At 41.6% G+C, this 16,236-nt stretch overlaps 1 protein-coding gene across 1 annotated transcript in view; it reads left to right on the top strand.

Annotated features, from left to right (window-relative positions):
* parp14rs3 (poly(ADP-ribose) polymerase family member 14-related sequence 3) overlaps positions 1–15,804 on the top strand; it is a 46,610-nt gene extending 30,806 nt beyond the window's left edge. The window contains exons 27-42 of the mRNA XM_042336201.1: positions 1,050–1,134; positions 1,821–1,901; positions 2,333–2,456; positions 3,020–3,139; positions 3,889–3,951; positions 4,842–5,018; positions 5,388–5,572; positions 6,799–6,853; positions 7,325–7,456; positions 8,294–8,356; positions 8,934–9,110; positions 9,621–9,805; positions 10,607–10,661; positions 11,233–11,378; positions 11,646–11,820; positions 14,845–15,804. Coding sequence (XP_042192135.1) covers positions 1,050–1,134; positions 1,821–1,901; positions 2,333–2,456; positions 3,020–3,139; positions 3,889–3,951; positions 4,842–5,018; positions 5,388–5,572; positions 6,799–6,853; positions 7,325–7,456; positions 8,294–8,356; positions 8,934–9,110; positions 9,621–9,805; positions 10,607–10,661; positions 11,233–11,378; positions 11,646–11,820; positions 14,845–15,137 — 2,116 coding nt within the window. The 3' untranslated portion in view covers positions 15,138–15,804. The remainder of the gene's footprint in view (positions 1–1,049; positions 1,135–1,820; positions 1,902–2,332; positions 2,457–3,019; positions 3,140–3,888; positions 3,952–4,841; positions 5,019–5,387; positions 5,573–6,798; positions 6,854–7,324; positions 7,457–8,293; positions 8,357–8,933; positions 9,111–9,620; positions 9,806–10,606; positions 10,662–11,232; positions 11,379–11,645; positions 11,821–14,844) is intronic.
* The last annotated feature ends 432 nt before the right edge of the window (positions 15,805–16,236 follow it).

The following is a 16,236-nucleotide window of genomic DNA, read 5'->3' as shown; positions in this document are numbered from 1 at the left end:
AGTGGTAGCGAGTGGATTTAATAGGAAATTCAACGGGACTTAAGCAGATGTACGGCTTATATGATTATACGATTTATACAGATTAGACTTTTGCGAGTTTTACTGTTCAGTCTCTCTCCATGTTCTTCCTGTTTCTGTGTGTTGATTCCTGAGGTTTAACTCCCATTCTACCTTGCATGTAGGCTAAAATAAATACCGTCACTTTCAGACAATGCAGTGCTCGACTTGAATTATTCTGATTGTATGAGATGAACCAAATTAAAAAGCAAGCAGTATGAAGTAATTATATGGAACAGCTCATTTATTAACCCCGAATTGTTGTTAAATCAGATCTGAGAAGCTGAAATGCAATAAATCATGTTGAAACTGTACAACGTAAATTCCAAACACTTGAATGTCCCGGATGGACGTGAAAGATCCCATGATACTATTCAAAAGGGGAAGGGAGTTTGTCCCAGTGTCCTGTGAGAAAACTCCCAGATAAAATTGATCATTCACTTCATGGCTGTGGTGGGATAAACCTGTAAGCAAATGGGTTGCTTCATTCACCTACAAAAAACACGATCACAGCACTTCACTATGAAGTGCTCCCAACATGGACAGCTCAGAGGCTTGGGACATTCTCCCGACATGAAAGGCATTATACAAATGTAATTTTGTATTGTGTTGTATCTCATTCTTTCAATGGTTCTATGGTCTGTCCAGCAACTTGGTTTGTGCCTCCGATTCAGAAAATATTCAGTAATATTGCCTCCTCGTTGAAAAACCTAACGCATTCAGAGCCCACACTCAAGTCTGTCTGCTGATATTACCCAAGATGGGTTAAAGGAAATGGAGTGTGACGTGTCAAGTGTTACCGAAGACAAACAACATGTAGTTGCTAAATGCGATTGAGACTGGTAAATAAAGACGGCTCAGTTAATGTGATGCGATCCCCTCCCACTCCACATATCATCCTCCAACCCCACCATCCTCCAATCTTCGAGATAATGGTTAGGCTCGAAGTATTCCACGGACGTAGTTTTTGCACTTTTGCCACTGGTTTTAAGGTGTGTCATTGCTCAGCGAAGCTTTCTGAAGCTGGACAACAGGACAAGGGCACGTGAACACAGCATTGTTGCAGGAGGGCTAACGGTGAGAAGAAAGTTTCTTATGCAGAGAGGACTTACATATCAAAAAATGTTCCCACATTGTTCTATCGCTTCATGACTGTTTATGGGGCACTGCCATGTGTAATTTCCTGTTGCGTTTTGCCCACAAAATACACAGTCAATTTACTTTACAAGACATTCTGTGAAGCGCTTTGAGATGTCTCAACGACATGATAATATCGCTATATCAATTGCAAGGATTATTATTATATTGAAGCAGCCAATTGCACACGGTGTCCCACAACAGTCGTGGATTGAGTGACCAATTTATTATTATTTTAATTTTTTGAAGGATTTATTACTCCCCAAAAAACGATCCGCCAATCGACTAACAACTCCTACATACTCCTAGGTAAACAGAGGAACCGAGCAATACGTGTTCTATACATGCGATTTGGGAGGTGACTGAATATTATAATTAAAGTTTTCAGCTTTCAGTTTCAGTTAAATTGCAAATATGAGGAAGTTTTTGTTAATTGACTGCCAGTAGCTTTCAAATTCGAATGAACAAATCTCTTATCAAGAAACCCCGAAAGAAATTGCAAGACATTGTTCTGTTCTGAGCAACATCGTTGTTTGAAGGCTTATTCCCCCCGGCGGTTAAGTGGACGAGGGAAGGGGGGAGAGAAATAACTTGATTTTCTCTACTTGTGGATGGTTTGCCTGCAGATCTGGAGATGGACTTCATACGGAATAAACTTTTCATTTGCTGCCATAGGATACCTGGAGAGTGCTGTGGCTCCAGGATCGGTAAGAATTCACAATACTCTGCACTGTCTTGGTTTCACATAGCGGTACGTTGCTTTTTCTTTTCTCCCTCAGTCGATAAAATATGATTCTGCTGTTACTGCATTTGGGAAGATTACAGACTATAATAATAATAATAGTAATCCTTGCATTTGACATAACAATTTATCATGTGGTCGAGACGTCTCAAAGCGCTGCGTAGGATTTTGCTGTATATGAATGTGGGGTACAGGGACGCTCTATTTTGAACTGCGCCAAATTGATTCATCTGGAGAGAGGTAGCCAAGCAACAAAATAAATTTTCCTCATTGAATATTTCTTGATTTATGCCATATTCAGATCCCATGATTGCAACTTTCCAGTCTGTGAATCCAGAGGAAACCTTTTAATTATGAGAAACGTATAAATAACCTTGTTCCGCAAACTACCTGTAGACATTTCCGTGTAAGCCGGGCCTCATTGTTATTGTGGCACTCCTGATTGTATCTGCCATTAAAGCTGATTTAAAGCGCAAAAAGAATGTAGAAAAGTACCTTGAAAAGTACCTTGCAATGTCAGGTAGCTCCACCTTATGAATACAAGAAGTCGCCAAAGGTGCTTGGAGCATTCTCTGGCTCTTTCAGGAACTCAGCCTGGCATGTAAATTACTCCCAGTACATTGCGATGCCAATTAAAGATTGTATCACAATCTGGGGAAATCAGAACTGGGGAAAATAAAATACCTTCAAGTTGCTTGGAAACCACCCGGATAAGAGAACAGTAAAACTCGTTTATGTCTTCTGTATGAATCATATAATGTATGAATCATATAAGCACTTCAGTTGCTCATCTGCCCAGGTCCCATTGAAGTTCCTGTTAAATCCATTTATCTGCACTATTCGATTGAATAATTGCGCAACTCGTTTAACCCGCAAATATATAGTCAATTCACTTTACAGTATATTCCGTGAAGCGCTTTGGGAGACGTCTCAAAGACGTGATAAGGTGCTATATCAAATGCAAGTATTATTATTATTATTGGCACAATAGAAACCTGCAAACATTCAACTAGGAATGTAACTGAACAATATCCGCGTTTACAAATAAAAATTGTTCAAGTGTGACTGCTTGGATTTCTGCAGAGCCAACAATAACATTGCAAATAGCTGGAATAACAGTGATGCTGAAACAAGGGGACATCACCAAAGAAAGTGTGGATGCTATAGTCAACACTACCAACAAGACATTGGACTCGAATTCCGGTAAGTTTTCAGAAATGCTGACTGCAATCTGAACTTTAAATAGTATTCACATTTCGCAATTAATTTAAATATTTGGTGTCTCTCTTCCGGACTTCGGATGGTTTCTGGGTCAGTGCGTGGCACACACGTGTGGCGATATTATAATCGGATCATCAAAGCCTTATAATCTTTGCATTTTGTCAAATTGTCGAAAAGTGCTTCAAAGGTTTTACTGTAAAGTTAAGTGACTGCATACTTTGTAGGCAAAACATGACAGCAGTCAATTTGGGCACAGTAATGTCTCAGAAACACACATGACGTGAATGATCAATTTTTTCTGGGGTAATTTAGACTGGCCATCAGGATTTTGAGCATACAGCTGTGCTGGGGGAGTGCTGGATTGTTTGAGGTGACCTTAAACCAAGGAACCAGCTATCTGTTCAGGTGGATTTGGTTCAAATAAAATCAGTCATGTCTCGGCCGTTTGTGGGACATTGTTTTGCACCAATCGTCTGTTGTGTTCGCCGAGAAGAATACACAACCACTACACTTTCCAATGAATCCTGTGAAGCTCTACGAGATGTTCTGACAATGTGATAAGTGCAATTTCAAATGCAAGTATTATTATATTATTGTAAATTCTTATATAACTCCTTTCAAGTAGGACAATACCTGGAGGTGCTTAAGTCACCCACTAACTGGAATTCTGTCACACTGACCCATTGGGAAATACACCTTCTAACCTGTGCTTTTTTCCCTTCCCTTTGTAGGTGTGTCCGGGGCGATACTGGAAGCTGCAGGAAGTTCTGTTAAAGATGAATGCAAGACGTTAGGTGCGGCTCCTCACAACCAAGGGTTTGCTCTCTGGGCTATTTGATGTGAAAATGGATCTTCCTTAATAGAATGATGGTGTCAATTACTAGTTATTAGAATCACCAATATATAGTGCGGTGAATGCAGGTTTGATTCCAGTGGTGAAGCAGCCAAAACAAAAACAGCAACACAACGATGATAGGAAGAGCAAGGTAATGGGTTTAGCATCCAGGGAGAGGGGAGAAGATATCTGCAGCATGAATATGATAGGAGAAATTGGGTGACAGTAGATAGGAAAGGCAAGCTAGCACCCACAACAATAACTGCCACAATCCTTGTATTTGATATAAGGCCTTATCACAATTTGGAGATGTCTCCAAGTGCTTCACACAAACCACTTTAAAGTCAATTGACTGTATATTTTGTGGGCGAAACGTGGCAGCCAATTGCATACAGAATATCCCACAAACTGTCATGGATTGAATAACCAAGTCATATTAAAAAGCTTTTTATTTTATTTATTTTTGGGGGGATTATTATACCCGGAAAAGCGATCGCTGATCAACTAACAACTGGGTTCCTACTTACTCCAGGTAAACAGAGGCATGCGGACTTGCCTAATGTTTCACCCTGCCCGAGAATTATGAGGCCAGTGATCTAAACAATACAGGACACCAGCACAAATATACTCGGGAAAGAGCAGGGAAACAGGGGCAAGACAGATTACTCCAGGAGGGGTGAAGGAGAACAAACATTAACATGGACATGATATGTGATAATTAGCACATCACACACCCTATTTTACCACCCACCACTTTACCCTTTGTATGGTTTGTTTACTAAAAGCCTATTTTAATAGCATCGTGAACCAAACCTCGTCAGGCTAACTGTTCATCCATTTGTTTCCTAGGTTCCCAGCCATATGATGGTGTTGTGGTCACTGGAGGTGGGCAGCTGCAGTGCTTATATATTGTGCACATGGTTGGGCCTACGACGGCAGCTCTCATTACAGCAGCAGTAGAAAAGACTCTCAGAATATGTGACCACAGGAACATTGCTACTGTTGCGTTCCCCGCCATAGGGACAGGTAAAACCTCCTCTGTTATAACCAGATCTTGTCTGGTCACTGACTCACTTGCAGGGTGAGTTGGCAACTAAAGGGTATAGAGTTGAGGGTTTTACTGTATTGGCTCTTAGGATGTGGGATGCCCTATCTATGATGATAATCCTAAAAAGGATTTAAATAAGACACCTCAGCAGGAGAATTGACAAAGGGTATGAGGGGTAAAGGCAGGAGAGTGGGAATAAACTATTAGCTTTTTCAGAGACCCATCGCAGGCACGATGGGATGAGCAGCCTCTCTCTGTGCTGTAAATGTTTATTGATCTACAGTTCATTGAGTTTCATTGAGCGATCAGCTGCTCAATTTCAGTAATTGGCTTCCTTTTTTATTCAGGCAATGCTGGGATTGATCCCCGAGTCGCCATCAACGCAATCTTTGATGGAATGGAGAATTACCTTCAATTGAACACGGCTTCAAACCTGAAAACCATTACCATTGTCGCATTTGATACAACTGCTTATGATTCTTTTGCTACAGTTTTTGATGAATGTCTGCAAACGTACAGTGGAAGCTCCATGGTAATCTTCATTATAAAAATAATCCTTGCATTTAACATTGCACCTATAATGTCAAAATATCACAAGGTATTTGCAGTCGTCCTGATATTAGCAGTGACTGTTTATTTGAAGGCAAATGCAGCAGCTAATTTGTGCGCACAGGTATCCACCAGCAGTCAGCCCAGTCATGAAGTGAATGACCAATTTATCTGGACATTTGTCAGCCACTTGGCCACTAGAGGAAACTGGGTTTTACTTCTATTTCTGTCAAGAGAGCTTTAAAGCCCCACCTGAACAAGCAGACGTGACCTTGGTTTAATACCTCCCCTGAAGCACTGCACCTCCCCCTCTTGAGTGTCAGCTTAGTCAGTGAGCTGAGAGTCAGTGTGAGGTTTGAGGCAATAGCAATCGAATCATGCTGATACCGAGGATCCTCACAGTCAAACACCTGGAAGCAGAAACCCCAATTGGCTCATTCCAATGTATTTTTATAAGTTAGTTTTCCCAAGCAGTTGGAAATCTCTCAGAAGAAATCCTTATTATTATTATAGAATCCTTATTATGGAATGACTGGCGTTCTGAGCAAAGTAACCCTCAGTTGCAGCTCTATTGATGTAATCATTGTTCCATTCAATAATAATTATATAATTCTTGCATTTGATATAGCGCCTTACGTTCGAGATGTCTCAAAGCGCTTCACAGAATATACTGTAGTGTGAATTGACTGTATATTTTGTGGGCGAAACACAGCAACCAATTGCGCACAGCAGTGTCCCACAAACAGTCGGATATTGAGTGACCAATTTATTATTATTGTTTTTTTGAAGGAATTATTACCCCTGGAAAAGCGATCCGCCAATCGACTAACAACCGGGTTCCTATTTACTGCATACTCACGTTTCTTGCTTGCGAGGCGAGTGCTCTAACCACTGAGCTACAGGATTCATAATTACAATCAATACTAAGTAATAGTAATAATTGTTCTGTTCAACAATTGAATTTATCATAATAAGAATTTGGTATAATGCCTTTGAGGAATTGAATGAACCCTTTGCTCTGAGAGATGGAGCAGAGTTGATGGGTTAAATGGCTTTCTTGTGTCCTGGACATTTCTATGATTCCATGCCTTGCACATCAGAATGATGTCTCGTGGCATTTACTGTAATATGTAGTGACTGCTTTTTTATAGGTGAACGAAACATAAATTATAATCAAACTTCTAGCCCTTTTGCCTTGTTCTTTTTTAGGGATCAGTCCAGAGCTACTCCTCACATCAGTCCATCTCCCTGTCGGTGTATCAGTGTAAGTACTGCTGTTTTTTGGGGGAGGGGGGGATTGCGGGGGAAATTAGACTAGGCTTCTGGTTTCTGAGCTAAGCGAGTCCACAGTATTCCAGGGCACTACTGATGGCAAGCAATACTGTTTTAGCTGATTAAACTCTAGCAATATTGTTATGATGGGTTGTGGGTAGTGTTATCAGAGTGGTTTATACAATATGCAATGTTTTGTAACTGCTGTGCACAATTGGCTACCGTGTTTCACCCACAAATATACAGTCAATTCACTGTACAGTATATTCTGTGAAGAACTTTGAGATATCTAGAAGATGTGAAAAGCGCTATATCAAATGCAAGGATTATTATTATAAAGAGATTATTATCATGAAAATCTGTGCACAGTTTGACCAGAAATGCAGCTCAACCATATCCATGTTTACAAATAAAAATTGTTAAAGGGTCACTGCTTTGATTGCTGCACTGCCTGTGTTCCCAGTGGGGACACTGCCGTTCTACCCGACAGTACAAATAGATGGAATAAAAGTGATGCTGAAACAAGGGGACATCACTGAAGAAAGTGTGGATGCCATAGTGAACTCAACCAACAAGACCATGGACCTAAATTACGGTACGTTTTTAGAAATGCTGACTGCAATCTGAACTTTAAATTCTATTCAGTTACACAATTAAATTCAATTTCCCTGTACCTCTCTTCCGGACTCCGATGGTTTCTGTGTAAGTGGTTGGCACACACTTGTGGAGCTTTTGGTCAGGTTAGGATGCTCTGAAACACAGAGCCAGATTTTTGCACGTGGCACTCTGTGGAGTCCAGTAACTCAGTGGTTAGAGCACACGTCTTGCACGCGAGACCTGGGTTCGATTCCTGGCAGGGCGAAACCTTGGGCAAGTTCCCTTACTCCACACGCCTGACAATAATCCCGGCAGAAAATAAAGGAGAATAATAATTTGGTCACTCAATCCACGACTGTTTGTGGGACACTGCCTTGCACAATTGACTGCCGCGTTTTACCCACAAATAACAGTCACTTTACAGTATATCCTGTGAAGCGCTTTGAGACTTGAAAAGTGCTATATCAAATGCAAGGATTATTTATTATTATTTTGCTCACCACCCAGTAAATTTACAGAAAAACATCAATCGAATCATCAAAGCCTGATAATCCTTGCCTTTGATAAAGCACTGTCATATCATTAAACGTCTAAAAGAGTTTCACAGGATTTACTGTAAAGTGACTGTATTTTATAGACGAAACATGGCAGCAACCAATTTGCGCACAGTTATGTCTCGCAGATACCCATGAAGTGAATGACCAATTTTATCTATGACAATACAGACTGGGCATCAGGATTTTGAGCATACACTAGGTTGATGCTCCAGTGTGGTGCTGGAGGAGCGTTGCATTATTTCACGTCACCTTTAAACGGAGTTCCCTTTTGATTTCAGGTGTGTCTGGGGCGATACTGGAAGCTGCAGGAAGTTCTGTTAAGAATGAATGCAAGACGTTAGGTGAGGCTCTTCATTACCAGGGTTTGCTCTCTGGGTCATTTCATGTGAAAATGGATCTTCCTCTATAGAATGATGGGAAATAACTTCAGCATCAATATGATGTGGTTACAGTAGGTAGATATGGGGAGGGTAGAGATACGATAGGAAAAGCAGGGAAATGGGATCACAGTAGATAGCATTGAGCAAAGAGGGAATGGAAAGAGGGAGGGAGATAGTTCCAGCAGACACATAGTAAGGAAATGTGATTACGGTAGGTAGCTCCGGGGGATTAGGGAGAACAAACACTAACATGCAGATGATGTGTCATAATACATCACACACCCCATTCCCACCCCTGACCACATGTAATTTTAGTACATTTTGTTCACGTCAAGCCATTTTAATAATTATCCTAGCGTTTGATACAGTGCCTTATCTCACCATTGAGACGTCTCAAAGCGCTTAACTCTTTTAGTCCTTGCGTTTGATAAAGCCACGTTTGAAGAATATTAGAATATACTGCAAAGTGACTTGACTGTATATATTTGGAGCGTAAACCAATCCTTGTCAGGCTAACTGTCCTTCTGTTGTTTGCTAGGTTCCCAGCCACATGATGGTGTTGTGGTCACTGGAGGCGGGCGGCTGCAGTGCTTATATATAATGCACATGGTTGGACCTAAGACTGTGCCGTTCATTACAGCAGCAGTAGAAAAGATTCTCGAAAAATGTGACCAGTTGAACATTGCTACTGTTGCGTTCCCTGCCATAGGAACAGGTAAAACCTCCTCTTATAACCCGATCTTCTCTGGTTACTGACTCACTCACTGAGCGATTTGGCAACTAGAGGCCATAGATTTGAGGGAATTACCATGAGGGTTGTTAGGATGCAGGATGCTCTATATATAATGACATTAATACTTGCATCTGATACAGCACTTTTCACATCAGGAGGATGTCTGAAAGCATTTCACATGACACACTGTGTATTTTGTAGGTGAATTCGGTGCCCAATTTGTGCCCTAACTGGAACCACGGATGAAGCAGAATCTATATTAGCTTTAAGATGGAATTAAATGGACACCTGAGAAGGAGAATTATCAAAGGGGATGAGGGGTAAAGGCAGGAGTGTGGGAATAAACTATTAGCTCTTTTGGAGAGCCAACTCAGGCACGATGGGATGAGCAGCCTCTCTCTGTGCTGTAAATGTCTATTGTTCTACAGTTCATTCAGTTTCATTGAGCGATCAGTTGCTCACTTTCATTAATTGGCTTCCTTTTTTACTCAGGCAACGCTGGGATTGATCCCCGAGTCGCCATCAACGCAATCTTTGATGGAATGGGGAATTACTTGCAGACGAACACGGCTTCAAACCTGAAAACCATTACCATTGTCGCATTTGATACAAAAGTCCACGATTGTTTTGCTACGTTTTTTGATGACTGCCTGGAAATGTCCAGTGGAAGCTCCATGGTAATCTTCACCATAATAATAATAATCCTTGCATTTAATACAGCACCTATAATGTCAACATATCAAAAGATAATTGCAGTCATGTGCAGTGACTGTTTATTTGAGGCAAATGCAGCAGCTAATTTGTGCGCACAGGTATCCACAAGCAGCCAACCCAGTCATGAAGTGAATGACCAACTTATCTGGAAGATATTTGATCACTTGGACACTTAGGTGAAATTCTCTCTAACTTCTAATTGTGTCAAGAAATCTTTAACATCCACCAAATAAGGCCGACGGGACCTCGGTTTAACATCTCCTCTGAAGCACTGCCCCTCTGATAATTCTGATCTCTCGCTAGTACTGCACATGAGTGCCAGCCTAGTCAGTGAGCTCAGAGACCTTCTGTGGGACTTGAACCCTGAGCCGTTTAGCGTGGGAAGCGAGAGTCCTACCAATTGAATCTTGTTGATGCTGAGAATCCTCACAGTCAAATACCTGAGAGCAGAAACCCCAATTGGCCAGCAGTACTGACGCAATATGCAATAATTGAATTGTAATAATAATAATTTGATATAATGCCTTTGTCTAATTGAATGAACACTTTGCTTTGAGAGCAAGTGGCTCTTAGAGCCAGTGCAGACTCGATGGACTAAATGGTCTCCTTCTGTGCTGGACGTTTCTATGTTTCTACGATTCCATGCTTTCCACATCAGAACGATGTCTCAAATCATTTCATGGGATTCTGCTGTGAATGTGTATTTACAGGTGAACAAATTATAAATTATAGTCAAGCTTCTTCCCTTTTATACTGTTTTTTAGGGAACAGGTTCGAACACCCCCACATATCAGTTACACTCCATGCCGGCGTTTCAGTGTAAGTGCCATTATGGGTGATGGGTTAGCAATTAAGGGTGATTGAAGTGAATGACTAATTTTATCTGTGGCAATGTAGACTGGATTTTAAGCTTGAAGTCTAGGCTGATACTCCAGTGTAGTGCTGGGCAAGTGTTGCATTGTTATCCTTCTTGACGGTCACTATATAAATCCAGGTTGTTGTTGTAAGTCACTACTGTGTTGGTGAACATGGCAGCTAATTTACACAAAGCAATGTCCCAATGAAGCAATTGACCAATGTTATCTGGGGGATTGTTGGACAGGACACCAAGAGAAATTCCCTTCTCTTTTTTAAACAGTGCAACAGGATCTTTAACATCACCTGAATATCTGGGACCTCAGTTTAATGTTCCAATCAAAGGACGGCATCTCCTACAATGTAGCGCAACCCCAGCACTGCACTGGAGTGTCAGCCTGGACTATATCAGTCCAAAGACCCGACATGGGGCTTGAACCCACATCCTTCCGACTCAGAGGCGAGAGTGCTACAAACTGAGCTAGGCTGACACCTAAAAGGTTTCACCCAAACATAGGCATCTTTCATTTTCCAGCTATGCCTGAGCTCCCAGCAAGTTGGACTCCCATGAACGGTCAGGAGTATCTGGAAGTTCCCCTACAGTTCGGCTCAGCGGAATACAACAAAGTAGCAAATGAATTCACGACGTCTTGCCAAAACATTGCGGTTGACATAAGTCAGGTAAGCATTTAGCTGGAACTCAGGAAACACAACCGCAAGAACTTGAATTTACACAGCACCCTTCACATAGAATAAATTTTAACCAGTGTTAATTTCATTATTTGCTTGATCGCTTCCTTAAATTTGGCTTTTAAATTGAGCGTTGGACTCTGGAGAACATAATAATATTTTAATACGAAGATAGATTTAATGTTTATTTTAAAAGTCATTATAGCATTTAGTGTAAAAAAAAATTGCCGCTGTAAAAATTGCCGCTTTTTTTTCAAGATCGACAGGATTCAGAATCGCAAACTTTGGCAAAGTTACTCTGTCAGGAAGCAGACAGTGGATAGGAAGTATCCGAATGCGTTAAATGAGCAGATCCTCTATCACGGGACCTCAGGCGAAATTGCCGACAAAGTGAACAAGTTAGGCTTCAACAGAAGCTTTTGGGGCAGGAACGGTAAGTCACTGCACTTTACAATATATCCTGCGTGTGCTTTGGGAGGTCCTCCAGACATTAAAGGCGCTATACTAAATGCCAGGGTTATCATTATTAATGTTATGTTCTCACAATTCAAAACCCAATCAAACAAAACAACCAAAATCCCTTCAGTTAGTTTTCCTGATCCCCTTTCATTGGTTCCCAGTAAATTGGTCACTTCTTCTTTGAGGGTATCCAACATCTTCAGTCAGAGACGGGAGAAGTTGTAATGGGGGATAAGGACATGGTAAAGTCCCTAAATGGGTACTTTGCATCTGTCTTCACCCTAGAAGACACAACAAGTCTGCCAACAATAGAGATGCACCAAAGGGATAAGGACAGGGAGCAACTTAGGGAAATTTTCATTAGTAGAGAATTGGTGTTCGGAAAACTGTTAGCACTAAAAAATGACAAATCCCCTGGTCCGGATGGCTTGCCGGGGTTTTAAAAGAGGAGCTTATGAGATAGTAGAGTCCTTATGTCTGATCTTCCAAAATTCCTTGGATTCTGAAACAGTCCCCATGGATTGGAAGATCGCAAATGTCACACTACTATTTAAAAAAGGTGGAAAGGCAAAGATGGGGAACTATAGGCCAGTCAGTCTCACATCAGTGATAGGAAAAAATTTGGAATCATTGATTAAGGATGTGGTAGTGCGGTATTTGGGGCACAATATAATTAGGCCAAGTCAACATGGCTTTACAAAGTATTTGGGCATCAGCTATTTACCATCTACATCAACGATCTTGATGAGGACATTGAAGCTAATATATCTAAATTTGTGGATGACACAAAACTAGGAGGAAGTGCCAACACAGAGGATGACATTAAAAAAATGCAGCGAGACATAGATAGGTTAGGTGATTGGGCAGGTAGGTGGCAGATGAAGTATAATGTAGGGAAGTGCGAAGTCCTCCACCTAGGTAGCAAAAGCAGTAGAGCGGGTTATTTTTTAGAAGGGGAGAGATTGGAATGTGTTAGCGTCCAGAGGGACTTGGGTGTCCTTGTACACCAATCACAGAAAGTTAGTCTACAGGTGCAGCAGCAATTAGGAAGGCGAATGGTATGTTAGGGTTCATTATGAAAGGATCAGAGTATAAGAGTAGGGAAGTCTTGCTGCAACTATATAGGGCCCTGGTGAGACCACACCTGGAATACTGTGTGTAGTTTTGGTCTCCTTGTTTAAGGAAGGACGTACTTACCTTGGAAGGGGTGCAGCGTAGATTTACTAGGTTAGTACCAGGGATGAAGGGGATGAGTTACGAGGATAGGCTGACCAATTTGGGCCTATATTCTCTAGAATATAGAAGAATTAGAGGGGATCTTATAGAAACCTATAAGATCTTCAAAGGGCATGATAGATAGTGGGAGATTGTTTCCCCCGGTTGGAGAAACTAAAACCAGAGGTCACATCCTTAAAATCAGAGGCAGCCCTTTCGCACTGAGTTGAGGAAGAACTTCTTCACTCAAAGGGTGGTGAATGTATGGAACTCACTACCCCAAAGAGCTGTTGACGCTCAGTCCTTGAACATATTCAAGACTGAGATAGATAGATTTCTTATTGCAAAAGGGATTAAGGGATATGGGGATAAGGCAGGGTCAGGTTCAGCTGGAGTTAGATTAGAAGATCAGCCATGATTGAATGGCGGGGCCGGCTCGAAGGGCCGAATGGCCTACTCCTGCTCCCACATGTTGTTATCTTCCCCTTTTTGGTTTCTTCTTTTTTCTCTCTATGTCTCAGTCTTGTTCAGTTAATCTTCACGTTTGTTTTACTACTCTTCCTGACCTGGTGGTTCTCGATATTTTTTCCACCCCTGGATCTTCCTTCTGCTCTTCTTTTTCTTCCTCTGTCCTTCTTTGGCGTGTTTCCGTTTTTTTATATATATATATATAAAATTTTTACCTTCTAACCTCAATGTGTGCGGTATTTGCATATGTCTTGGTATGTATGTGGAGTCCTGTAGCTCAGTGGTTAGAGCACTCACTTTGCAAGTGAGAGACCGAGGGTTGATTCCCGGCAGGGTGAAACCTTGGGCAAGTTTCCTTACTCCACACGCCTGATAATAATCCCTCAAGAAATAAAACAATAATAAATCGGTGACTTCAATCCACGACTGTCTGCGGGACACTACTGTGCGCAATTGGCTGCCGCATTTTGCCCACAAATATACAGTCAATTCACATTACAGTCTATTCTGTGAAGCGCTTTGAGACGTCTAGAAGATGTGAAAAGCGCTATATCAAATGCAGGGATTATTATCATTATTATGGCATTTGGCTCTGCTTCTCCGTAACTCATTCTGGCTCGTTTATCATCTCTGTTCAATCTTTTCCGATTCAGTTCAGTTTCACTTCTGACACTATGTTATGTTCTCACAACTCGAAGGTAGAAATCACTATTTTATTCTCAGTTCTCAAAACACAATCCAACACAACCACCTAAACCACTTCAGTCAGTTGCCCTGCTTTTTACTTCCTGATCCATTTTCGTTGGTTCCCAGTTAATTGGTCATCTCTTCGTCAAGAGTATCCAGCAATTAACTTCAGAGGCTATTCTTTTCAAAGTGGTTGAGGACGACTTTTGGCGGTGTTACTGGTGGGGGGGAATGTTGCTATCACCACGGATTACACACCAAAGTAAGGATATTACTTCGCGGAGTCCTGTGGCTCAGTGGTTAGAGCACTCGCTTTGCAAGTGACAGATATGAGTTCATTCCAGACAGGGTGAAACCTTGGGCAAGTTTCCTTACTCCACACAGAGCCTAATAATACCTCCAAAAAACAGAAACAATAATTAAATTGGTCATTTTCAATCTACGACTGTTTGTGGGACATTGCTGTGCGCAATTGGCTGCCGCATTCGCCCACAAATATACAGTCAATTCACTTTACAGTGTGTTCTGTGAAGCACTTTGGGACGTCCTCCCGACGTGAAAAGCGTTATATCAAATGCAAGGATTATTATTATTATTAACAAGCTATGATCTTTTTCTTGTTCCTTAGCTGTACATTATGGAAAAGGCACTTACTTTGCCAAAAACGCCCACTACTCATGTGACGACAACTACTCCAGCCCCAGTGACCAAGGATACAAATACATGTTTCAGACACGAGTGATAACTGGGAAGATGTGTTTGGGGAACAAATCAATGATGGAACCAACTCCAGTAGATCCAGACAAGGATCCGAATGATCTCTGTGACTGTGCGGTGGACAACATATCAAACCCGTCCGTTTTTGTTATTTTTTCTGACGATGGGGCTTATCCCGAATACTTAATAACCTTTCAAATATAAGGAACAGCACAAGTAGGTGTAATGAGAGAATACCGGGGGATAATTTTCCACGCGGCGCTGGATGTATTCTTATTTCCTTGACATTTAAGAATTTGGCAAATTTTAATGAATTCACTCTCAATTTGGAAAGCAGTTTACTGTAGTTCTTAAAAGAATCGGCAAAAAAGTTAAAGACTGTATTTCTCAACTTGACAAACTGCCATGGATCTTTCACCACTGGTGCCTTTGAGGGGAGAGGAAGAGTAATTCTTTCATGAGTTCTTGGGTGGGGAGGGATGGGAACAATTGTTTACATCTTATTTACATTATTTACAGGCCCATCGCCAAGGGAGAGCAATCGCCCCCCACTAAACACACACAATGTTTTGCTAAGCAAACCTTGTATATATTGCCGCCCCTGCACGTGTTCCTGGTTCATTTACCTCCATAGACACTGGTGCGCGTGGAGAAGGGGGGGGTGGGGCATAACTAGCTCAGAGGAGCCAATACCGGGGGGAGATGGGCACCGTTGACTTTCATTGACCTCTTCCAGCCTCAGGTGAAACCAGCACAAGTTTTAGGTACAAGTGTCCGGCTGCTTTCTTCAATGAATGAATCATTAACTTCCAAAGGTGTAAAATCCCACCTGAGTCTTCAGATTTACTGCATTAATGTAGCATTTCAACAACATCAACAGATTACATTTGTACAGTGCCTTTCATGGCGAGAGGACGTCCCAAGGCAATGGATGGTCTAGGATTTGGACCCAATCTATGGGTTGGGATTAGGAGGGGTGGAGGGCAGGGAGGGTAGGAGTAGGAGGTTGACCAAAGGTCTGGTTGATGAGGAAGATCTTGAGACAGGTTTTGAAGGAGGCAAGGGAGGAAAACCATTTTCCTTGTAGTTTCTTAAATGTAGAGACCCAGGTGGGATTTTATCCCCACGAGTGTAACATCTAATAGAAAACCTTCACTGCCATGTATACCATAGCGTCTACAGAAGGAAGATCTTACCTATGAACCTGCGCTCACTCACAAAAATCACAGTAATCGCACTTTATAGTATATCATGTGAAAGTATTTTGGGCATCCTCCCAATGCTATACCAAATATAACGATTA

Source organism: Callorhinchus milii, unplaced genomic scaffold (genome assembly GCF_018977255.1).
Source record: "Callorhinchus milii isolate IMCB2004 unplaced genomic scaffold, IMCB_Cmil_1.0 Scaffold6, whole genome shotgun sequence".
In the NCBI taxonomy this organism is placed as follows: domain Eukaryota; kingdom Metazoa; phylum Chordata; class Chondrichthyes; order Chimaeriformes; family Callorhinchidae; genus Callorhinchus; species Callorhinchus milii.
This window is presented reverse-complemented; position numbering and strand designations above follow the sequence as displayed.